The sequence below is a fragment of the Manis pentadactyla genome, chromosome X, assembly GCF_030020395.1.
Source record: "Manis pentadactyla isolate mManPen7 chromosome X, mManPen7.hap1, whole genome shotgun sequence".
In the NCBI taxonomy this organism is placed as follows: Eukaryota; Metazoa; Chordata; class Mammalia; order Pholidota; family Manidae; genus Manis; species Manis pentadactyla.
This window is the reverse complement of record NC_080038.1, coordinates 39,424,474-39,450,965: the sequence shown is the minus strand read 5'-3', so window position 1 is coordinate 39,450,965 and position 26,492 is coordinate 39,424,474. Positions and strand designations below refer to the sequence as shown.

Here is a 26,492-nt window from a genome sequence, read left to right as displayed (position 1 = left end):
AGAAAGACCAATGTACCCCTATGTTTATCGCAGCACTATTTACAATAGCCAAGAATTGGAAGCAACCTAAATGTCCATCGATAGATGAATGGATAAAGAAGATGTGGTACATATACACAATGGAATACTACTCAGCCATAAGAAAAGGGTAAATGCTACCATTTGCAGCAACATGGATGGAGCTGGGGGGTATTATGCTCAGTGAAACAAGCCAAGCAGAGAAAGAGAAATACCAAATGATTTCACTCATCTGTGGAATATAAGAACAAAGGAAAAACTGAAGGAACAAAACAGCAGCAGAATCACAGAACTCAAGAATGGACTAACAGGTACCAAAGGGAAAGGGACTGGAGAGGATGGGTGGGTAGGGAGGGATAAGGGGGGGGAGAAAAAGGGAGGTATTAAGATTAGCATCCATAGGGGGGTGGGAGAAAGGGGAGGGCTGTACAACACAGAGTAGACAAGTAGTGATTCTACAACATTTTGCTACGCTGATGGACAGTGACTGTAAAGGAGTATATAGGGGGGACCTGGTATAGGGGAGAGCCTAGTAAACAAAGTATTCGTCATGTAAGTGTAGATTAATGATAAAAAAAAAAAGCAGTTCCTGTGTGGTGACCTCCAATGAGTTCTACACAATGATAAAGAGGGCATATAAAAGTGTAGGCAAAGGGTCTGTTTGTGTTTATATAGAGGATCAAAGCCTAATTTGGCTACCCCGAAAATGAACTAAAATACGATATGAAAAAGAACTTCCAACATCATGACAGAAGACTCATGACAGAAGATGATCAGAAAAAAAAAAACCAGCAAAGATCCACGTACTGCCACAGGTGTACATGCACTCACCCCACCAATTCCTGGACTTGCCATGGGAATGATGAAGGAGATATCTAAGTTGGCCTGTGCATACAGTAAAACAACAAATTTGACTGGATCTATACTGTTGGAACTCAACCAAGAATTAGGAGAAGTGCAAATTGTAGCGCTCCAAACTCTTACAACTACAGACTATTTACTGTTAAAAGAACATATGGGATGTGAACAGTCCCCAGGAATGGGTTGTTTTCGTTTATCTGAATTCTCTCAGACTGTTCAAGTTCAGTTGGACAATATCCACCATATCATAGATAACTTTTCACAAATGCCTAAGGTGCCTAACTGGTTTTCTTGGTTTCACTGGAGATGGCTGGTAATTACAGGTATGCTTTGGTTACATAACTGTACTCCTATTATGTTAATGTGTGTGCACAATTTAATTAGTAGTATAAAACCTATCCATGCTGAAGTTGCTCTACAAGAATATATGTCAAAGAAATAATCAATCTTCCCAGGTTTTCTTCTGCCTGCTACTTCTATAGCTTTTCTTCTTCCTTCCTAATTACAACCCTTAAATAGAATTCGTGCCACATGTCGAATTTACCGAGTATCATAATTCTTCCAAGTGGTAAAGACACCTCAAGACAAATGCTGGGCATAGAAGCCACAGGCCATAAATATGCAAAGAAATAAAAAGCTAACCTTTTCAAACAATAAGGCTTCTCTCTCACTTACCAACTTCACATTTCCCTGTATGGCCCCGGAAGATGACTGGTTAGCCAGAGACGGGTAAGATTCCTCAAGGGAGGAACAACCTAAGACAGGCACAGTCGCAGGGGGGCCATTAGGTGAGAAAATGGGGATCAGCAGAGGTGAGGCTTAGAACCTCCCCCCTCATGTTCTGAGAGAAATCTTCTGCATACGTGGATGTTTTATTGCCCTTGTCTAGCTTGGATTAACACATAGTCTACAGGCACACACCTGATCATCTACATTTGCTCTCTTACAACACTAAACTATGTTTTCTACCTTTATCTTGTATCTACCTACCACTTCAGCATTTTATTAAAAATAATAATAATAAAGAGAGAAATGTGGTATCCACATATAAATCAAGTATAAAAATCAAATGAATATTCATATTTGAACTGACTGTTTATAGTTCATAATGCATGAACAAAACCGAAAGCTTCTGTGTTGACTGCCCTTGTAATGTTCACCATGTAACTTATTCACTATGTAAGAATTTGTACTCCACGTAAGAACTTGTTTGTTATGCATCAGAAGATTGGAGACTGATGAAAATTAGGCTTGGGGTGGATTAATGATTGTGCATTGAGTATTGACCCCCCTATACAGAATTTTATTGTTGTTAACAACCATTTGATCAATAAATATGAGAGATGCCCTCACAAAAAAAAAAAAAAATATATATATATATATATATATATATATATATATAAACACACTTCCAATTGTAAAATAAATAAGTAACTGGGATGTAATGTATAGCATAAAGAATATAGTCAAAATATTGTAACAACTTGGTATGGTGATAGCTGGTACCTAGAATTATCATGTATATAAATGTTGAATCACTGTGTTGTACACCTGAAACTAATGTAATACTGTGTGTCAACTACCCTTCAATAAAAAATAATTATCGAGGAAAAAAAAAAAGAACTTTGAGCTCTTTCTCTTAATAACTGACATAAACCAAACAGGGGCTCTCATGGTTTTGAGTACAATGGAGCTTGAGGAAATGTTCAGTAACTTCTTGTTTAATTATCCACAACAGCTACAGTTATTGAATAGTTTTAATTATGACACACTGAGTAACTATGATACATAATTAACCAAAATTCTGCTTCACAAGCATATCTAACAACTAAAATCATGTAAAAGGTGTTCAGGTGTATAAACAGAAAGTCAACTCACAGGTTTATGAACACTAGACCTTTCTCTTCCTCCCGCTGGGTGCTAGGAGAGCTTAAGAACAGTAAAGTCACTAAAAGTGAAAGTCAGTTGTTCAAGACTTCCCTCAGCCTTCCAAATCAAGCTGGCCAGGGCAATCTTCTTACTGGAAAAGCTGACTTCTGATCTATTTTCCTGGTATTGGCACATGTATGCACTCATACATCCCCACATGTAACTGTGGTAGCCTCTGGGGGCAGCAGCATGAACTATTTTTTCCTCTTTTGCATTGTACAGTTGCATACATATATAGATTGAATGTCCCACAATGCACATGCACAGAATGGCCAACTTTGCAAAACCTCTTTCCTCACATTGCACAAAAAACGTGCATTGACAACCATTCTATAGACCACGTGGGCACTGTCTGTGGCCTGATCCATTAATGGGGAAGATGGTGGCAACCCTGGGAAAGGGCAAGGAGGGAAATAAAGTGATAAGAGTTCACACAGCTGCTGTCTTCAGCATGTGTGCCTTAAGTTGGGAACAAAATAATTTTTATTTGCCTTATTTTTATGTTCTTCAAAGCTGTAGAACACAAGAACAGATTCTTTCTAGAAGTGAAAACTAATACTCATTTCAACAGGAAGCTCTCTGTTGGTCAGCTGGACATGATCTTGGAAAGAAAGGTCAGAGTCGGCAACCAGACTGCACCCAATCACCCTACCTCATGGTACCTCAGCTTCTTTCCATAGCTCTGCCCCATCCCCCCTTTCTCAGATGGATCTCAAATCTACATTCCAAAATAGAATCAGAATAACTGCCTTGTCTAAGCAGGTAGGCAGCCATGGAAGAGGATCCTTCACCTAGAAGGGCACATAGGACTTGGGGAAAGTACTGTGATGAGTCAGAAAGCACATCTATAACATGAAAGTGATGACATTAATGCTGATGACAATGATGGCGACAGTGATTCATACCATTTACTGAATGCAAAACATGCTTTCACCATGCAAAGCCTTTTGCATGTATGTCTGTGAAGCTTGTGAATGGGCTCTGTGCTCAGTTCCCAAAGAGAAAGCAGGACAATAGTGCAGAATTCAAATAACTTGTCCTGTCCTTCTACCATGTGAAAATGAACTACTCAGCAGTGTGACTCCTGGCACTGTTTCCTAACCAAAATGAGCAAAATCGAAATCCCAGTATCTTCACCCATTCCTGACTGAACATAAGAAATGTAAACATGGAGGCATCTAGGAGTTCAGGTCTCCTTTTGTTCTGGTCACCCTGAGTTGTAGCATGGGAGTAATGGCTGATCTGAGTCAGTATATGACCCTTGGACAGTTATGCCTTTTCAGCTGCAGCTTGACATTCCCAATTCTGCCTCCTGGTCAAGCTCTCCTGGTTCTCTTGAAGAGAGGTTCAAACCTTCTGAGAAGGCAGAGTTGGCTCTGTAATGGGATTGGATGGGACAGCAACCATCTCTCCTCCTAGTATCTGATTCCCTCCTGAGATTTATTTGGTTAGGCTTTGAATGTTGTCTGGGCTTTGGAGCACCCTGATTACAGTGTGCATAGGCCCTTTTAAAGGGTAACTCTTTAAGATTTTATCAACCAAAACCTTTTGGGAAAAGGTGTTGGCTGTCTGGAGTGACAGGGAAATGCTTCCCCACCAAGTGTCTACATTCTGCCATCAAGCAGTTGACAAAATTCAAAATCCATTTATGTTAAAAACTCTCAACAAACTAGGTTTAAAAGAAAAGTTCCTCAATATAATAATTTGGCCACATAGGACAGACCCACAGCTAATAGTGTCAATGATGAAAAGCTGAAAGCTTTTCCTCAAATATCAGAAACAAGAAAACAATGCCCACTCTTGCCAGTTTAATTCAGCATAGTATTAGAAGTCTTAAACAAAGCAATTAGGCAAGAAAAAAGAAATAAAAAGCATCCAAATTGGAAAAGAAGAAGTAAAACTGTCACTTTTTGCAGATGACATGATACTATATATAGAAAACCCTAAAGGCTCCACCAAAAAACTATTAGAACTAATAAATGAATTCAGTAAAGTTGCAGAATACAAAATTAACATAGAGAAATTGATTGCATTTAGATATGCTAATAACAACCTTCAGAAAGAGAATTAAGAAAAGAATCCCATTTATAATTGCATTAAAAAGAATAAAATACTTAGTAATCAGTTGAACCAAGGAGGTAAATGATTTATACTCTGAAAGCTATTGATGAAAGAAATTGAAGGTGACACAAATATGGAAAGATATATTGAGCCCATAGATTGGAAGAATTAATATTGTTAAAATATCCATGCTAAGGATGGTACAACATTCGAAAATCCATCAACATCATCCACCACATCAACAAAAAGAAGGACAAAAAACACATGATCATCTCCATAGATGCAGAAAAAGCATTTGACAAAATTCAACATCCATTCATGATAAAAACTCTCAATAAAATGGGTATAGAGGGCAAGTACCTCAACATAATAAAGGCCATATATGACAAACCCACAGCCAACATCATACTGAACATCAAGAAGCTGAAAGCCTTTCACCTAAGATCGGGAACAAGACAGGGATGCCCACTCTCCCCACTTTTATTCAACATAGTACTGGAGGTCCTAGCCACAGCAATCAGACAAAGCAAAGAAATACAAGGCATCCAGATTGGTAAAGAAGAAGTTAAACTGTCACTATTTGCAGACGACATGATATTGTACATAAAAAACCCTAAAGAATCCACTCCAAAGCTACTAGATCTAATATCTGAATTCAGTAAAGTTGCAGGATACAAAATTAATACACAGAAATCTGTTGCTTTCCTACACACTAATGATGAACTAGCAGAAAGAGAAATCAGGAAAACAATTCCATTCACAATGGCATCAAAAAGAATAAAATACCTAGGAATAAACCTAACCAAGGAAGTGAAGGACCTATACCCTGAAAACAACAAGACATTCTGAAGAGAAATTAAAGAGGACACTAACAAATGGAAACTCATCCCATGCTCGTGGCTAGGAAGAATTAATATAGTCAAAATGGCCATCCTGCCCAAAGCAATATACAGATTTAATGCAATCCCTATCAAAATACCAACAGCATTCTTCAACAAACTGTAACAAATAGTTCTAAAATTCATATGGAACCACAAAAGACCCCGAATAGCCAAAGCAACCCTGAGAAGGAAGAATAAAGCAGGGGGGATTTCACTTCCCAACTTCAAGCTCTACTACAAAGTCACAGTAATCAAGACAATTTGGTACTGGCATAAGAACAGACCCACAGACCAGTGGAACAGAATAGAGAGACCAGCTATTAACCCAAACATATACGGTCAGTTAATATATGATAAAGGAGCCATGGATATACAACAGCTGGAATTGGCAAAACTGGACAGCTACATGTAAGAGAATGAAACTGGATCATTGCCTAACCCCATACACAAAAGGAAATTCGAAATGGATCAAAGACCTGAATGTAACTCATGAAACCATAAAAATCTTAGAAAAAAACATAGGCAAAAATCTCTTGGACATAAACAAGAGCAACTTCTTCATGAACATATCTCCCTGGGCAAGGGAAACAAAAGCAAAAATGAACAAGTGGAACTATATCAAGGTGAAAAGCTTCTGTACAGCAAAGGACACCATCAATAGAACAAAAAGACATCCTACAGTATGGGAGAATATATTCATAAATGACAGATCTGATAAAGGGTTGACATCTAAAATATATAAGGAGCTCATGCACCTCAACAGACAAAAAGCAAATAATCCAATTAAAATATGAGCAGAGGATCTGAACAGACACTTCTCCAAAGAAGAAATTCAGATGGCCAACAGACACATGAAAAGATGCTCCACATCGCTAATCATCAAAGAAATGCAAATTAAAAACACAATGAGATATCACCTCATGCCAGTTAGGATGGCCACCATCCAAAAGACAAACAACAAATGTTGGTGAGGATGTGGAGAAAGAGGAACCCTCTTACACTGCTGGAGGAAATGTAAATTAGTTCAACCATTGTGGATAGCAGTATGGAGGTTCCTCAAAAAACTAAAAATAGAAATAGCATTTGACCCAGGAATTCCACTCCTATGAATTTACCCTAAGAATGCAGCAGCCCAGCTTGAAAAAGACAGATGCACCCCTATGTTTATCACAGCACTATTTACAATAGCCAAGAAATGGAAGCAACCTAAGTGTCCATCAGTAGATGAATGGATAAAGAAGATGTGGTACATATACACAATGGAATATTATTCAGCCATAAGAAGAAAACAAATCCTACCATTCGCAAAAACATGGATGGAGCTAGAGGTTATTATGCTCAGTGAAAGAAGCCAGGAGGAGAAAGACAAGTACCAAATGATTTCACTCGTCTGTGGAGTATAGGAACAAGAAAAACTGAAGGAACAAAACAGCAGCAGAATCACAGAACCCAAGAATGGACTAACAGTTACCAAAGGCAAGGGGACTGGGGAGGATGGGTGGTAAGAGAGGAATAAGGGGGATAAGGGGGCATTACTATTAGCAGACATAATGTAGGGGGGAGGCATGGGAAGGGCAGTATAACACAGAGAAGACAAGTAGTGATTCTATAGCATCTTACTACACTGATGGACAGTGACTATAATGGGGTGTGTGGGGGGGATTTGATAATGGGGGGCATCTAGTAAACATAATGTTGCTCATGTAATTGTAGATTAATGATACAAAAATAAATAAATAGATAGATAGACAGATAAATAAATAAATAAAAAGTCCATGCTACCCAAAACAATCCACAGTTTCAATGCAATCCCTATCAAAATACCAAGGGCATTTTTCTCAGAATTAGAACAAAGAATCCTAAAATTTCTTTGGAACCACAAAGGACCTCAAATAGCCAAAGAAATCTTGAGAAAAAAAGAACAGAGCTGGAATTAACATGCTCCCTGATTTCAAACTACAAAGCCATAGTAATCAAAATAGTATGGTACTGGCATGAAAACAAACATACACATCAATGGAATAGAATAGAGAGCCCAGAAATAAACCCATGCATAAATATAACACATTTTTTTGAAAAAGGAGGCAAGAATATGAATGGAAGAAAAAACAGTCTCTTCAATAAATGATGTTGGGAAAACTAGACAGCTACATGCAAAAGAGTAAATCAGGACCATTATATTACACCATATACAAAAACAAATTCAAAATGGATTAAAGACTCAAATGTAAGACCTGAAACCACAAAATGCCTGCAAGACAGCATAGACAGGAAGTTCTTTGACATCAGTCTTGGCATTATAAAAAATATTGCGAATATTGGGCCAGTCTCCTCATTTAAGGGCAGCAAAATCTAAAGTAAACAACTGGGATTTCATTAAACTAAAAAGCTTCTGCACAGCAAAGGAAACCATCAACAAAACAGAAAGGCAATCTACTGAATGAGAGAAGATATTTGCAAATCATACATCCAATAATGGGTTCATATCTAAAATATATAAAGAACTTAATATCAGAAAAAAAAACTACCTTATTAAAAAATGGGCAGAGGACTTGAATAGACATTTTTCCAAAGAAGATATACAAATGGCTAACAGGCATATGAAAAGATGCTCAACATCACTCATCATCAGGGAAATGCAAATCAAAACCACAATGTGCTATCACCTCACTTTGGTCAGATCCTAGGCTAGGCAGGCAGCTTGCACATGCCATCCACAGACACACTATGGGCACACTTCTGCCCTGGGTCCATCAAGCTTTGATTTGTGGTCTTCACAGTCAGGCTCCTGGAACTTGAAAATCCTGTTCTCACTCACAAAACCTGACTCTTGCTATCATAGCTATCACTGGCTATCCCCAGTATTCTGTGTTCTGGGAGTTTAAACTTTAATTTAATAAGAGCAAGTAGCATTTATTGAAGTGTTTACCATTGACCAGCCACTGTTCTAGTACTTTACACCTATTAATTTATTTGATCCTCATGACCTCTTCTGGTGCTATTACTGGCATCCCCACTTTAGACTGGAACCCAAGAAACAAGTAACTTGTCTAAGATCACATAGCTTAGTGGTAGGTGCGAAGCCAACCTTGAATTCTGGCCAACTTGGCCCCAGGGCCCTAATTGTAACTATGTGTCTTTTCTTTTATTAGTAGCTTTGGTTCGTTCTCTTTGTTCAGTGTGAAAAGAAAGGTGCAGGGGAGAGCTTAGAAGGTCTCATGGAAAATAAGCCAGGTGCATGTCTCCCAGTTTTATCCCAAGAAGAACAAAGCTGTCTGTGTAAAAATGCCCATGTGTATCATTGTAATTGCAGTGGCCTTGTAGCAAAATGGTGGAAGGAATCGAAAAGGCCATGGTAGAGGACAAATCTGATTAACTCGGCCTGAGATCAGCTCTCTGTGGAAGTGTGACAGGGGGTGCACCCTGTCCTACCCTGCCCACCTACTCTGCCCCCAGGACATGCAGACCCTTTTCAGCTCCTGGGACCTCCCTTATCCCTCTCAGCCCCTACCCAGACCTCTGCCCCCTGCACCCCAACCCTTGTGACACCCCCTCCTCCCTGCAGGTCCCCTGCCCCCCACGTGGTCTGCTCAGCCCCCTCCTACAATGCCCGCCTGGGGTCTCCAGCCTGCACAGCCCCTCCTGCCCCACCCTCCGGGACCAGGGTCTCCTCCCAACAAGGTTCATCTTGTCTCCCAACCTCAGGATCTCCCCTACCACCAGTCCCTGCCAGTATCCTATCCTGATGGTCCCACAAGTGCTCAGAACCTCTTTCTCCTCTGGGGGTCTTGCCTTTGACTTACAGGGCCTGCCCAGCCCCTTCCTGCGTTGCCCATCACAGCGACTCCTGGACCGTGTGGTCCGGCGCTATGCAGAGGTGGCCGACGCAGGCAGCATCTTCATGGACCACTTCACTGACCGTGACAAGCTGCGTCTGCTCTACACGCTGGCTGTCAACCCGCATCCCATCGTGCTACAGGTAGGCAGCCACCCCAGGACGTGGAAAGGGTTCATGTCAGGCTCCAAGGGAGAAGCCCTGGATTGAGCTCTCTTCCCCTTTACCGCTCACCTTGGAGCCACCAGCCCCTGTTAGTACCTCTGTGGCATTTAGTAAATACCTGTTGGCTTTTGCAGTGGGAAAGCGCTGTGATGCTGTAGAGGAAAGAGGTGCAGGAGCTGGGGGCGGGTGGGGAGAGAGGTGACAATAGCCTCGTGCACTGCCTAAGGCAGCCCTGAGGGACTTTGTGAAAGGGGGCAACTTTGACCCGTTCCTCAAAGATCAATAAGATTTGAGCAAGCTCAGGAGGTGGGCAAATAGCCAAAGAATGACCCGCCTGGTAATGCTTGGAGAGGAGAAAACAAGTGGAAGTAACCTGAATGCCCAGCAATAGGGAAGTGGTCACATAACGAGGGTGCGCTGGAACCCGGGGACGCACTGGTCAGTAACACAGACATGGTAATCCCTGTCTCCATGCAGCTTCCAGTTCAGTGGAAGAAGCAGACACTTAACAAGTCAGCAAGCATCGTAGAGCATGTGGAGCCCAATCACACCAATTTCCCCCAAATCCCAAGTCAGGACACCACTCCCAGAGTGGGTATGAAGGATGTTAGGAAGTGGGAGGACAAAGCAGAGAAAAGGAGAGGAGTATAGAGAGGAGGAGGGAGGGGAGGACAAGAAGAAGGAAGAAGAATAAGGGAAGAAGCTATTAAATATAATTATGTATGTCATATAATTATATATTACATATTATTTTATAATGTGATTAGTTATATAACTTATAGAATGATATATAATTATACATGTTATACTAAAATTATATATAACTATTGTATATCATTATATGTTACCTGCATGTTATTATTATATATAATATAAAAATCACCTATTATTGGCCAAAGAGAGGATGGCTAAATGCATAATCACAACTCTCACTTACTGAGCATCTGCTATGTGCCAGGCAGGGTATGGAACGTTTTACATCACTATCTCATTTACCGCTCACAACTCGACAGCCCCACGGGCATATTATTATTTGTCCCCTGTTCCAGACAAGGTAAGTGGGGCCCAGAGATGTGAAGTGACTCAGTGCCAGTCACTTAGGCAATGTCAGCAATGGAATCCAAACCCAGAACTGTGTGAACTCAGGTTCTGCCCTCTTTCTGCTACAACATGCCTAGTAATGTTGGCATTTTGAATCCTAGAGGGGCAAGAGGTAGCTGGTTGTCCTGCACCCCCAGGCGTCTTCTCCCATTGTCCTGACCTTGGTGGTGGCGGCAGCAGATCCTGGCTGCTCCCAGCCCTGGCTCCTGAGAGCCTTGGGCTGGGACCCTCCATACACCTGGGGCTCCACCAAGGAAGGGGATGACTCTGTAGCCACACATTTAGATGCTGCCAAGAGGCTGGGCCCTCCCTCCATAGCATGTAGTGGGAGAGGTCCCTGGAAAACGGGAAACAGGACAGCATCCTTTACAAGGTGCTGGATGGGTAAAAATGGGTCAAAGGCCACAGAAAATCATCAGAGAGGGGGATGACTTTGTTTTTTTAAAGAAAAACAAGAAAGAAGGTGCTAAGTTATTTACAGTCTCTGTCATTTCCCTGTAGTTTAAAGAAATACCATTCTAGATGTAGTCAATAAGTAGTCAAGAAAAGACCAGCCAGGATTCCTTCCTCTGTTTTTCATTTCACAAATCCACAAGTTTGGTGCTCTTACTAGAACATGGAGGAGACCTTCCCGGGCTATGGGCTTCCCTAGAACTGTGTTAGGTGCTGAAAGGTTCCAGTCAGTGGGGGAGCATCTGTGAGGAGGTAGTTACCCAGGCCAGGTAGACTCGCTCAGCGCCAGTGCAGTGGTTCTTGAAACTAGTCACCAAGGACCACTTTCATGATTTTTCCCCTGTCCCAGAACCAGTGTCTGTACTGTTATTTTTAAAAATACTTTTCTTTAAATCAGCCTTAAGTTGACCCTCTTTCTTCCCCCAAGCCTCTTCCAAAGCTGCAATATCTGTGAAATCTCAAATACTGGTCATATCTTTTTTCATCTATCCAGCTCTTAAAAATAAATACATTCCCCAGAATCCTGAACACCATCTAAGTGCATTAGCATTTTCATACCTTGCTTGGGAAAACTCCACTGAAATGCAATCCACTGTGTGACAATAAGAGCTTCCTTTTTTGAATTCTTCCATCAACAGAGGAATAAAAAAAAGGAGGAGGGACAGGGCTACTGCCATGTTGCAAGAGGTAAATAAAGGTTGTGCTTTGCTGACGTTTTGGGAAATGAAGGGTGCCTGTGTGAGGCTGAACTTTGGGTGTGCTCTGGTGAGAAGCAGAGAGAGCGCTGTCTCTGTGAGTTTTTGTCTCTATTCCTCTGATGCCCCCTCCTCCCGGCTCGGCAGATCTTCCCTGGTGCTGAGGGATGGCCGATGCCCAAGTACCTGGGCTCATGTGGCCGATTCCTGGTCAGCACAAGCACCAGCCCGCTGCAGGAATTCTATGCTGCGCCCCCCAACCAGGCAGCCGACCTGGCCTACCAGCTCCTCAGTGTCCTGGAGTCTCTGAGGAGCAATGATTTGAACTACTTCTTCTACTTCACCCACGTTGATGCGGGCATGTTTGGCATCTTTAACAACGGGCAACTGTTCATCCGGGATGCCAGCGCACTGGGTGTCATCGACAAACAGGAAGGTATCTAGCATGGGCTCGGCGGGGCGGCTGTCACAGGGGAAGCCAAGATGACAGGAGCTGGGGAGGAATGATGGGGCATCCCACCATAGAGCACACACAGTGTCCATGTGTCACAGTGAGAACAGCTGCAGTTCGGGGGATGTCAGTGCTCTCTGAGGGACTGTTGTTGTCCAGTTGGGTCTGTGTGGCCTGGGGACCTGCCCCTCCTAACACACACACACAGCCCCCAGAAGCATCTCACCCTCAGAGCCTCTCATCAGATGCTTTTAGCCTTGATCCCAAACTTAAATATCTGGCTGATTCACAGGGACATTTTGTAATCCATTTTGGCACCTTTGCTTCTTATAAAGCTTTCAAAGTAAAAGCCTGGCACCAAATGAAGCACATGAGTGAATCATGTTTCTGTGTGCACAAGCTTGCCCAGGGTTCTAGAGCCCTTTGAACAACCCAATCTCCAGCAATAACCACATTTTCTGAGTTCAGTAATAGGACAGGATTTTCTTCTCTGATGTCTGATTTTGTATTTATGAGGAGGCCTACACGTTTACCAAGAATCAAATTAGAAGAAATGAAGATGATTCCAGAATAGTCATGATAAGTAAACCACTGAATGTCAGGCCCACTACAACCTGTTGAATGCACATTCTGGATTACCTGTTCTTCTTTCTCCTGGCTTTGTATTTTAAAAGGGCAAATGAAACTGCTTCTAGTAATTTCCTGAGTTCCCAAGAATCACAATAGGGATGTGAATCCGACAATTAGTACCCCAGCTTCCAGTAGGGATGAGTGGTTTTTCCATGCCCAGGCCTCATCCTACTGGAGTGGAGAGCTCCTCCACTGTTCATCTCAGCAGGGCCATTGTGTCCCTGAGCACTAAATCTCCGGGCGACAGGACACACTGGAGACTAAACCACTTCAGCCAGCTCTTTTAGTGGCACCTGCCTGCAGGAGGATAGGGTGTAAGGTGTCTAATGCCTCCCCTTTCTCTTCCAGGCAACCAAGCAGCTTCCAGGGCAGGAGACAGTAAAGACATCTTCAGTTGCCTGGTGTCTGGCTGCCAGGCCGAGCTGCCCCCCTGCAACAGCATCCCTGAGAAGCAGGGCCTGGTGCTGGCATGCGGGCAGGTGCTGCCCCGACTTCTCCATGGCAAGTTCCCATCTCCAGTGCAGCAGGAGATAGATGCGGCACTCGCCCGGTGTGGGGAGGCCACCCGCCCTGACCCCGACATCCTGGGGGCTGCCAGCTGGCTGAAGGACATCTTGAGGCCCCTGAGGACCTGTGACCCCAGATTTGCCTACCGCTACCCAGACTGCAAGTATAACGATAAGTTCTGAGGGGCCAGAGCCTTGCTGGCCCCCAGGAGGATGACCTGGGCCTTCTGTTGCCTGGTGGGGTTGCTGCCAGGTTTAAAGAAGCAGCTCATTTTAGGCATTAGGAGAAATGCACTTTCATTTCCCAGGGACTGAGGAACACTTGGAAGGCCAGTGGGGAGCTGGGTGACAGGGCACGATTGTCCTCTGGCTGAGATGACATGCTAGAACCCAGGGGTGGCCATCAGATGACCAGGGTATGGATGCTTGCTGGACCTCTTTGCACTTCAGTTTCCTCTGTTCTCCACCAGACTCTCAAGCTGGTGAAAGAAGACAGACAGGTGAAGGGCCGGGGACACATGCTCTCTCCTCCCAGCCCAGTGGTTACAGAGTGTCCCAGAAACATTCACAGGCAAGGCGAATGAGACAGAGCTGTGGAGGGAAGGCATGGGAATCTGAGGCCCCTGCCAGTGCCACATTAGACTCGGACAAGAGGAGCCCCTTCCTGCTCCTTGTGGCCCTGCACATGCCCTCCTGCAACACTCCCCACCCCACCTCAGGGTGATGAGAGGCTGTGTGGACAGAAGCAAGCCCTTGGGTGCCAAATAGGACCCCAAAGGTATGCGCAAGTCACCCAGAGGTGTGGGAAGGAGCCAGGGCGAAGAAGACGAGGGCGTAGGCTGGGGACCAATGTGTTTGCCCAGGTCCCTGAGAAGCAGGTGTCAAGACCGGATGAAACCAGCAAGGACTGTATTAGGGAACCTGCCTGTGTGGGAGGAGGAGGGAGCCAGAGAGAGCTGGCAGAGCCAACGGGCCATGCTGCAGGTCTGAGCCCAAGTCTGGGAGAGAAGGCCAGATGGGAGCATCCCAGCCTGGCGTCTGTGCCATCTGGGAGGTTCGGCCTGGCTGTCAGGGTGTCCTTGAGGGGAACCAGAGGTGAAGGTGCCCTGAGTCTCCCAAGAATGGACAACCCTCATATCTCCGCTGCACTCAGCTGTCAGCAGGGAACAGCCCACGGGAAGCATGGCCTCATCCCAACTGCAAAGATAGATTTCAAAGCACAGCACAGGGTCCCGGGCCAGTTCTGCTCCCTGGAGCCTGCGGTCTGTAAGTAGAACATTCTCATCATAGGCACAGTTGGGGCTGGGGCCAGCTCTCTCCACACCTCGGTCTCTAGTGCAGGGCTCAAAGGAGTCTGAGAATTTTCATTCAAACTTAGCCTTTTGGGTCATTATAAAAATAGTTTTTCAAGGTCAGCCAATGCAACATATTTCACTCAACAGCTTATGAGTTTGCTTTACACCGTTAGCCATGTGGTATGTGGGCTTCCATGCGTATTCTTGCCTTGGAGAGTTGGACGTTATTGGAGGCTCTTTGGATCTTTGCCCAGCCTCCCTGCCAGCCCTCTACCTCCTGGGACCTCTCCCTTTTCTACCTCTGAACCACCACCTTTAGATTAGACTGCCTGGCTTTCACAGGCTTCATGCTGCAGACAGGAAACTGAGGCGGGAGCAAGAGGGATTTGCTGGGATAGTTTCAGAACTCCTGCTACCAGTCCATGCTCTTCTTACCTTCCCCTTCAGCCCTGACTCACCTTGTCCTCCCCAGTTCTGGTCCCTTCACTCACATTTAAAGATGGGCCAAGAAAAGTCCTACTTTGTGGTCCATGAAGATGCCTTTGGGGTTTGCCTTTTGGCTGCTCCAGCATTACCCCCAGGGCAACTGGGACAGTGAGGTAACAGGCCAAGCTTCTGGAAGGGCAGGCTTGGGTTGTCTGAGAGTCTTGGAGACACTTGCCTCTGGCTTGGTCTGGATGGTGAGGATTGACCACCCCTCCCAACGCCTTGTTTTCAGCCCAGTGGAACTGATCTTAGACTTCTGGCCTTCAGAACTATGAGAGAATAAATGTCTGCTGTTTTAAGCCACCTATGTTGCAGTGACTTGCTATAGCAGACTCAGGAAACAAGCAAACACCTCTAACTCCATCCTAGTGTCTGCTTCCAGAAAACCCAACCGCAAGAGTCCCCAGCTCCAGTTTGTTGTGAGGGGCTCAAAAGCCCCACCCAACATGGGGGGATGTGTTATACATCTGTCCCCAGAGCTGTGACTTGGATGGTTCCATTCCTCTGCTTGCTAAGTCCCATGCATCATTTAAGACCTTTTTCTGAGTCCTAGCTTTTCCTGACAGCCCTGCTCCCAGCGAACCCTTTCTGAATCCCATCTCTGTACCCTTGAACCTCAGGACTGTGCCCCACTTGAGGCTAAGCCCAAGGATATTCCAGAGAGGTCTATGTCCCACCTTCCCATCCAGCTGGGAGCTCCCTGAGGATGGCAGTGGCAGGGGACCCCTTGTGCTCCCCATAGCAACCAGCACAGGGCTGGACGCATAGCAGATGCTCAAAACTTTTCCTGCTGCAGTCAATGACTGCATTCTTCAGCCCTTTTTGCTTGGTGTTTTGCACACACCATGTGCTACAGACTGAACGTTTGTATCCTCCCAAATTCATATGTTGAAAACCCAACCTCCAATGTGATGGCATTAGGAGGTGGGGCCTTTGGGAGGTGGTGAGGTCATAAGGGTGGAGCCCTCATGAACGAGATCAGTGCCCTTATACAAGAGACCTGGGGAAGCTCCTGGGCCCCTTCCACCTTGTGAGGACACTGTGAGAACACAGACATCTGCAAGCCAGGAGGCAGGCTCTCACCAGACACTGAATCTCCAGCACCTTGAACTTGGACTTTCCAGCCTTCAGAACTGTGAGGAATAAATGTTTGTTGCTTGTAAGCCAGCCGGTCTATGGTATTTTGTTACAGCAGTTCAAACAAACTGAGACACCATGCTGGCCATAAACAGGACAGAGACACTTCCTTGAGAACAGCTCTTCTCCTGCAACAGCCAGGAGCCAGGTGAGCTGGCACTCCAGAGACTTCAGCCAGAGCAACAGCATCATGGTATAGTCTCAGGCCCCCAGAATGTGACTGGAGGCATTAGAGTATTTTTCTGAATTTTGTCAGCCACTGCCTTTTGGCCTGCAGGACTGGCTACATAATTTGTGGGGCCTAGTGAAAAATGAAAATGTGGGGCCTCCTATTATTAAGATTTGCAAGATGGGGACAGCAGAGCATCATTAAACTAAGCACAGGCCCTGTAGGACTGCATAGGTTGCATGCCCACAGCGCCGGCCCTGGATGTCTGAGAATACTAATTATCCTTAACCTTGGTGTAGAGTATTCTTGGGGTTGACTGGGGTCTCATTGGACCTCCACAACCAGGGATATGTGTGGAGTCAGAGGTGATATATATTTAAGAACCACCATGGCAAAGGAACTGACCTATGAGAACAAACTCCACTGGCTGCAGCTGTGAGATGGACATAACCACAGCCCTGTGGGCAAATCCTAGTTTTCACCTGAGGAAACTGCTTCAAGTGATTTGCTCAAAATGACAGTTTTTAGGTCTCCCACTTTCACAGTCCCCCACTGCAGCATCCAACTCCTGCCTATGAGCGATTCTGTGAGCCTGAACATTTCTTGTAGAGTTAAAATAAATACTTTGTTGGATTTGTGTCCTTTTTGGAAATATCTAGAGCCCTGGAATCAGACAGATCTGGTTTTAAGTCATGACTCTGCTGATTACTGTGTAACCTTGGGCAAGTTGCTTCACCTCTCTGAACCTCAATTTCCTCACGCATAAAATAGGGAGAAAAAGATTTACCCTTGCAGGGTTATTGTCCTATTTAAAGAATACAATGTCTTGAGCCTGGCACATACAGGTGCTCTGTATGCAAAGGCCAATGTAGGCACACAACAGGATTTCCCAGCAGAAGGGGCTCTTCACAGAGCTAAGGCAAAGGCTACAGCCTCTTGGGAGAGACCCCGATCCCTACCTAAGTCCTTCTCCAGCCCGGAGAAACCACCAGGATTCCACAGGTTGATACACAGTCTGACTGGGGCGATTTTTCTTCCCTCCCACCATCTAGACTTTGAATTGACCCTGGATGGCAACTGAGCAGCTGCTACAGTTACCTCCCTAGCCCGGCCCTCCACCAGGCTCAGAGGGAATCCTCCCCAAGCAGGTACTGTTAGGAGCCTTGGGACATCCATCTGCACTCCTTACTGAAGAGCAATGAGGAAGCCACCTTGGCTCACTGAAAGCTCCAGGCTCACTGCCTGTGCATGGCAGTGTGACTTTTCTGCCCCCTTCAGACCTGTTGTCTACAAATATTGGCACATCTGGGCTCAACTGCCCAGAGGTGTACTCCATCTGCTTGCAGCTCTTTATGGCATTTTTTAAGAACATTTGCAGTTGCAGGCTACGTGGGAGGTCAGGATCAGGCAGGGGTCCCTGAATTTGCAGATATAATGACCCCTACGAAGGCAACTTAGAGGAATAGGCCAACAAAGTGGAGCTGGGCAACCAGTTCAAAAAGCTCTTTGTAGAAGCAGACAAGTAAAGGGAGCATCCCCATTCCCTTAAGGTGGCCAGAGCACAGCCTCAGGCTCCCGCTGTGACACTGGAGGTAGTGGGGTAGCGTAGAGAGTGCGGGGGCCCTGGAAGCAGACATGCCTGCCTGCATATCCTGTGCCAGCCCCTCTAGCAGAAGTCAGTGCATCCAAGTTATTTGCTAAGGTGTACTTTGTAATCGCAAAAGGTGGAAACAACCTACGTGCCCGTACATGGGAGAGTGGCTGAATAAACTGCATTGTCTCCACATAGTGGAGGGCTATGCACTTCTATAAATGAAGGAGGAAGATGGCTTTGGAATGATTTGCAAGATAGACTGTTAAGTGAGAGAAAAAAAGCACAGCACACAAAGGTATTTATAGGATGCTACCCTCTGTGTGAGAAAGAAGGTGGTATAAGAAAACATTCATGTATTCTCTCACTTGTGATGCAGAAAAAATTTGTATATATATATATAAATCAAAAGCTAATGAGATTGGTTGCCCTCAAGGGGTGGGTGAGAATGGGGTGGAAGAAGGGAGGAGTGGAAAGGGGGTAGTAGAGAGAGGAGGGAGTGAAACTTTTGTTTTGTATAAATCTGACTTTTGGAACCATGGGAATGTCTAACATAACCCACAAGTAAATAATTATGATCAATCAGGATGTGAGCTGAACTAAAATGAAATACCAACAATAACAAATGCACATGACTGTATATGACAAATGAATAAAATAACTACACCCAGAACTACCCTAAGTAACTTGGAAAGTAAGCGTTTTGACTACATTGGATAAGGTTAAAGCCAGAAAGAAGTGTACACTCACTTTAAAATGGTTAATTTTATGTGATGTGGATTTCACCTCAATTTAAAAAGAGAGGAGAAAAAGAACCATACACAAAAATTGTGCTCTAGTTAGTAAATATTTTTCCTGTGGGGATGTGGGTTAGCAATTCTGAAACTACTTAATGCATTGACCAAGTAAACATATTGTGGATAATGAGAGGCAGGCTTCTCACCACTGGAGAAAGGAGTTATGAGTGAGGAAATAGCAAAGGCAAATTCAAACACTGTAATGTTATCCTGGAATTGGAAGTATCACTATGAACTTGAATTTTTGATATTTATGTACAGATGGATAGATATAGAAATAAAGATGTGAATGTGTAGAAATATATTTCCTAGCTCTGTCTGTGAGAGGGCCGAGAGCTCATATCTTGATTTCTTAAGTAAACGAAAGCAGAACCCTTTGGAGAAAGACTGATTCCAAGACTAGGACAGGGAAAGTACAAGATGAGCCTGGAATAATCTTTTGTTGCCAGAATGGAAAGAAGTGCTCAAAAAACCTGCGCATGTCAAAGGGCATGGGTGCCAACTTGAAGGGGCTCCCAATAGCCAAATCTGGGACAATTTGAGCTGTAAAATAAATAATCAGAGTAATGGATTATAACCCATAGAATAACATCAATTCTTTATGAGACCATACTGTTACATAAACAACCGAATGAGTAAATAAATGGGGGAGGCAAGGGCTCTTCCTTACAATAGAATTCCAATTAATAAACATAGAAGAAATGATGGGAGTAGAAAATCACCACTTGGCAAACCCCACAGTAAAACTTGTTGCAAGCCAGAGTCATCCGTGGGGGCTAAAAGTAGTAGACAGAAGTATGAGAAACAGGATGTTGCAAAGTCTCAAAGTTATCTTGCCACAACAGACTTGTTAACTACACAGGGAAAACAGTAACTTTATGGTGAAGAAACCTGGTAGGCATGACCTGAACCAAGTGATCAAGGTCAGCATCACCAGTGCTAACTCACATAAACACCCTGTGCTCCCTGATACAATGCACGGAGTAGGGCGCAACATCACTTCCATGGCATTCTTGTCCAAAATGCAAAACACCAATCAAACTGTGAGGTCGTTTGTCAAATCAGACAAAATGGGGGACATCCTGCAACAGGCCATAGAAGACAAAGAAAGGATAAGGAATTATCACCGATTGGAGGAGACTAAGGGGACATGAGAATAACATGCAATGTGGGGTCCTCAACTGGATGCTAGGCCAGAAAAAGGACATCAGTAGTGGTGATACCCACCAGCCAAACTCACCAGGAACACAGCCATAGTTGAGTAAGTTGGGTTCATTGCTTATTGCAACAAGGGAGAACACACCCCATGGAGCAACAGGAGGTGTTTCAGGAAGAGGAGGTTAGAAAGGGCTTCTTAAAAGGCTTGGGGCTCATTAGGTGATTTGGGGAGGGTTCAAGGAAGTGGGGCTTTGCTCTGGAATGAGTGCTCTCGGGAAGCGGGGGCAAATCTGTGATTGCACATTGCAAGAAACCTTACCTGTAAGGCAGGAGGAATGAAGCAGGCTAAAGCTGTAGCTAGTAAAGAAGCACTTCTCATAGTAGCCAGGGTAGGGAGATGTTCCCTTATTTTTGTTTAAACAATGTTCATGCTGTTGATTGTGTTCAGTGGACTTGTTTTGCCTTGATTTGTCATGGTCATAGAGGAGCCTTGTTTGAGTTTGTGATCAAGGAGAACATGAAGGCCCAGCTGTGAGGGCCAGCCAGCTCAGAGCAGCATCAAGGGGAAGGTTGGACAATGCCCGGCTAGGTCCCAGCTCCTGTGGCCACTTTTCTCTTTCTCAAGTGGGACAACTGGTGAAATTCCAATAAGGCCTATTAGATTAGTGCATACTATCTTGTCAATGTTAATTTCTTAGTTTCAATCACTGTACTATGGCCATGTAAGATGTTAACATTAGGGGAAGTTGGATGGGGGGACTCTGTATACTATTTTGGAACTTTTTTTGTGAGTCTAAAATTATTCCAAAATAAAAAGTTAAAAATTCGGCTCAGTGCATGAAGCAGAAATTGGTTCAGCACCAGGTGCAAAAGCTGGCTTGCATGTTGGGATTGCGCTGTATAAAACAAGGCACATTCCCAAAAGAAAAGCATTACCTATATGACAGGATGGTCCCAACTATGAGAAACGCTGAGAAACTTTGTTGGATTAAAAGGAAGGTTCAAGTCTGCCATTTGGGGCTTACTTTAGGGTGATGCTCATTGAGTAGAAGCACCGTGGCACCATTTTCATCATCTCTGCTCTTTCTGTCCCTTTTTTTCATTCAATTTGCCCAAATGAATGTGCCTGTATTAGAACCAGGACTGCCCCTACTACACTGGAAGGCAGTAGAGACCTGGGGTTCACATACTAATTAAATTTCCCATAATGAAAGGCCATTTGTGTTTACACTGGAAGGACTTTTGGAGCCCCCATTAGAATGGATGAATGTTCAGAGCCCTAGGGACAAAGGAAAAACCCACAAGTTTCCAAAGGCTGGGGGTGGGGGCTGGGGGGTGCAAATGTTAAATATAAAGGGTCAGGAGTCAGAACAGCAACAAAGCTAGAAGCCAGAAGACAATGACTTCAAAATTCTGAAAGAAAATTATTTCCCACCTTTAATTACCTATCCAAACTATATTCAAGTATGAATTTCAGGCATTCAAGTTCTCAAGAGTTTTCACTTTCAAGCACCGGTTTTAAGAAGATGTTGGAGGATGAGTTGTACCAAAAGGGTATAGTAGGCCAAGATAAAGGAGATCTGAGATGTAGGAAAGCATGAGAGGAAAGGGAAAGGGGTCCCTGGAGGGTGGCAAAGGGCGGTCACAGGAGACAGCTGTGCACTAGGCATTAGGCCACCCAGCCCCCAGGAAAGCAGGTCAGAAGGCCTCAAGAGCCATATTCCTTCAGGAAGATGCAACTCGTCCAAACCTGATGCATCTGAAGTTTTGAGAGAAGATTTAGACCACTGGTGAAGAATTTGGATTTGAATAAATAATAACTACATAAAACCAAGCAAAGGAATTAACAACACGCTTAAGAACTGAGAAAACAAAACATTACAAAAGGAAAAGTGGGCATTGTATACTACATGACTCAGCTTTGAATGGCATTTATGTAGACATAATAATCTAAATACTGTTAAAATAACCAAGTTAAGCTCAAAATGGAGTCCCTGATGCTAAGCCCCATGTCAGCAAACCAACTCTTAACTAAGTTTCTCTGCTTGGCTCTTTGGTAAAGAAAGGCCTGGGTCAACTAATCATCACTTGCCTACTCTGCACGATTTACCTGACCTGCTCCAAGTCTTCCCTTTGCTCCATATCATCACTCAGCAAACGCCCAGAATAACTTCCTTACTCCTGCTTACTTGGGTCTATAAAAAAATCTCACCTTGTACAGCTCTTCAGAGCTCCTTTCCATCTGCTGGATTGAATGCTGCCTGATTCATGGATCACTGAAAAAAAGCCTACTAGATCAGTAAATTGTCTGTGGAGGTTGTTCTTTTAACAATACTAAATGCTGATGTAATCCATACTGGGAGCATGGGAAGAGTGAGCATGGGAGGAGGAGGCCAGAAAGCAACACAGATCTGTATCTTGCACAGTGGAGATTCAATAAATAATGCCTACAACAGAAAACTTAAAAAGTCTCCATTCAAGCCTGTTATTTAGAGAAGTGGTAGTAAGTAGGCAAAACAATTAGCTAAAAGACATTGGCCATGTGGCAAGGCAAATGAAGGGGAAGAGGTGGGGGAGAATGTTTTTTGTAATAAACTCTGCAGTTTATGTAATATATATTATATATATATATAACTTTGCCCCAAAAATGCAACTCTAAAAATTTTTAAATACAAGAAACAGAAGATGTACGCACTGAAATTACAATCACGCCATTATTTTAAATAGCAGAGAGTTGCATAGAATTTAAATTCCCAAAAGTGGAGAAATGGCTAAGTAACTGGGGCTGCAGCCACACAATTACATATGCAACTAAATTAAAATACTGTTTACAGAGAAGTTATGATGCCCTGAGAAGATGCCTATGACCCAATGTTAAGTGAAACTAGCAGGTCACAAAATGTTCTGTATGTGTCATGCTTTTTCTGTTTTTGGTTTTGTTTCTTTTTTTAATAAAAAGTCTTGTATAGCAGTAAGACTGGAAGTAAAGACACCAAAATATTAAACGTGGTTGGATTTACATAATGGGGCTTTGGATTCTTTACAAGTCATTTCTACTTTTCTCTATTTAACAACTATTCTTTGGGAACTTCAAAAAAATTTTTAATAATATTAAATATGTGTGCATTATAGAAAAATTGAAAATATTAACATGGACCAACAAGAAAATAGAAGTCACCCAGAAGTATTGCTTTTATTATGAGAAAATGAAGACATTTTTAAAGAGCAATGATTTCTCCCTTGACAGTCTGGTCAGCAAACAGCGACTTCACCAAGGCTTCTGAGTCCTGGCCTTGACTTTGAGTGCCAACTTCATCTGAGGCACAAAGACTTCTTTTTTTAAACTGAGATAACCCCACTGAAAAGAAATCTGAACCAGTTTTGATGTTTATTTTCAAGTCCAGGAACTAAAAACAAACCAATACAAAATATCAGGAGGATTTCAGAAACTGAGTGACTAACGGTGAAAGTTGGAAAAGTAATTTTCAAATTTATCATTCCTTTTGTTTCATTTGCTTCAGTTCTAAACCTGCAGCCCGCTTTCTCTCAGTTACCATTTGAGTTATGAGGGAATCACAGTTTCTATCACCTTCATGTACCCATAGAAAAAAAGGAGAACACTTACATACAAAGAATTTTTGGCTCTGTCACATGTGCATGATTTTTGGCTGCCATTATATTAAGAGTAATTGTCCACCCAAGTGTCCATAAGAGAACTCTTCCTGGACACATGCATGAAAACTCTATGTTGAGTGCTCAAAATGAGAAAGGAGGAGGGGAGACAGAGGAGGGGGGAAAAATCCAACTCGCTGTTACACGGTTAGGACCCACAGGAGGAGAAAAAAGCAAGCAGGGACAACTGTAGACTCAGTGGAAGGGGACAAAGGACCTGTGCTCATTGAGAACGCTGCTCAGTGTGGTCAGAACAAGCAAGTAAGGCAAGCATGTTGGTGGGAGCAAGGAAAGCACAGGGACAGAGTGGCGGCCTGCGATTGGGAACCCGATTTCCCAATCATCTCTTCCTTGTCTACAGTCTGGAAAGTCAGGAGAGCTAGTAGCCCTCTGAGAAAAAGAGGCAACCACTCCCAGTCCAGAATGCAGCTGCTGCTTGGGGAGGCACTCTGGCCCTCCAGTAAAGCAGTTTTAACTGGCCCCCAGCTACCAATCATTTGCCTTTTCTTTAAACTGCCATTTTTCTTCCTGTTTGGCAGCAAATCTGTGGGATTAATGCCCACTCTGTTGCACACTGGAAACTGTCTCCACTGTCTCTGTGAGGTTCCTGGAGCAGCTGCCAAAAAGTTAAGAGGCTGAATCGAGTTGGCAAAAGGGCGTGTAATTTTTACAAAATTATATGTCTTCCCAGAAAGACTGCGTTTCTGGAGGCTGAGGAGTCCCTGGCCCTGCAGAGCTGATCCCTACCCCATGATCAAGTGGAGTCTCCCTTCTTGAGCCAACTGCACAGCAGGCGCCCCCAGGCAGCGGCCAGGGCACTGGCCCCATTCACAGGGCCGGGCTGCAGCTGCCTGCCTCCCCCTGCAGAGGCCGCGCCCACATGACCTTTCTGACGAGCCTCCCTTTGTGCTTTGCTGGGTTTATTGATGACTTCCTTCATTTCTCACTCTCTGCCCCTGTTCTTTCTTCTTATTATTCTAATTGTGGTATAACTTGAACACCAAAAAGGCACACATTTTCAGTGGTCAGCTTGATGAGTTTTCTGGATACATGCCCCCACGTGAGCACCATCACGATACAGACCTTTTCCATTCCCCAAGAAACATCCCCCGTGCAGCTTCCCATTCAATACTGTGTCCTCTCCCATCCGTAACAAAGGTCATCATAATTTTCGATTCTCTCACCCCAGATTCTTTTTGCCTGTTCTTGAACTTCACAGAAATGGAACGGCACAGTATTATATACGCATTTGCATCTGGCTTCTTTCGCTCAACATGTTTTTGAGGTGTATCCATGTTGTGAGCAGGTGTACTTCTTTTTATGGCTGAGTAGACTTCCATTGTGTGAAGATACCACATATTTATTTATCCATTCATCTGTTTAGGAACACCTGGGCTATTGCCTGTTTGGAGCTATTAGAAATAAAGCTGTTGTGAGTATTCTTATACAAGTCTTCATGTGATATATGTACACTCCTGTTTTACTGAAAAATCCATTTCTCCTGGGGAAGACCAAGGCAGTTAAGTCTGGGACAGAAGACTTCATCCAAAGCAACAGGACATTGGAGGGATGGCCTCATGTCCAGGTGTCCACCTCACAGATGGATGTAGAGCACCAAAGGAGCTGCCCCGATTTTGCACAATCAAGGAGGCTTTCCAATGCTTCTAGCAGTCCAGTAGCGGCTGTGTCTGAAAGCAATGAAACGCAAGAGCAATAGGAGGTGTGACTGGGCCCAAGTTTTTACTTTTAATTAAAATTTTGTGTTTGGCTGAGTTTCTTTAGACTCTGGCCTGAAAAGTCTAATGTAAATGACTTGGACACCATTTGTGGGGTATGAACCAACCTCTTCGTAGATGACTCTGTCTTATCCAGTCATCCCTTAGCTGTCCTATGGCACTCAGGAGGGGTTTCTAGCGATGGTCTGGAATAAAGACTACTGATTCCACCCCCATACCATGAAGATCAGGGAAACTGATCTGCTCTCCTTTGCAGGTCCTATGATGCTAAAGGGAGCTCCCTGCAGTCCCCATGACATCTGTTTGCCATGCCCCCATTTCCAGTCTCTGAAGGTAACCCCACTTCACCTCCTAGAGAAGATTTGTTGTGTGTTTACTGTGTGCCAGGAGCCATTCTGACTTTTGTTTGCTTGTTTGTGTTTTGTTTACATTTACTTTTCACAGAAGCCCCAAAGGGTAAATATTTTATTATTCTTTTCATGGGTTAGGAAACCATGGCTTAGAGAAGATAGACATCTCAGCTCAGGCTGCTAGGATAAATTGCCACAGACAGGGTCACTTAAACAACAGAAATTTATTTCTCACCATTTTAGAGTCTGGGAAGTGAGAGATTAGGGTGCCAGCATGGGCAGGTTCTTGTGAGAGCACTCTTCCTGGCTTGCAGACAGTCTGCTATGGCTGTGTCCTCATGTGGCAGGGAGACGGAGCAAGCTCTCAGGTGTCTCTTATAAGGGGACTAGTTCCATGATGATGGCCCCACCCTCATGACCTCATCTAAATCTAATTACATCCCAAAGGTCCCACCTCCAAATACCATCACATTAGGGGTTAGGGTTTCAGCATGTAATTTGGTGGACAGAGGGGC

The 26,492-nt window shown here is 43.9% G+C and overlaps 1 protein-coding gene across 2 annotated transcripts in view; it reads left to right on the top strand.

The window, feature by feature from the left end:
* Nucleotides 1-16,530, top strand: part of DIPK2B (divergent protein kinase domain 2B) — a 48,056-nt gene extending 31,526 nt beyond the window's left edge. The window contains exons 3-5 of one of the 2 annotated variants that reach the window (XM_036907470.2): nucleotides 9,556-9,729; nucleotides 12,264-12,435; nucleotides 13,429-16,530. In XM_036907470.2, coding sequence (XP_036763365.2) covers nucleotides 9,556-9,729; nucleotides 12,264-12,435; nucleotides 13,429-13,769 — 687 coding nt within the window. In that variant the 3' untranslated portion in view covers nucleotides 13,770-16,530. Of the gene's footprint in view, nucleotides 1-9,555; nucleotides 9,730-12,146; nucleotides 12,436-13,428 lie in introns of both variants that reach the window. The other variant, XM_036907469.2, reaches the window with a different exon arrangement.
* The last annotated feature ends 9,962 nt before the right edge of the window (nucleotides 16,531-26,492 follow it).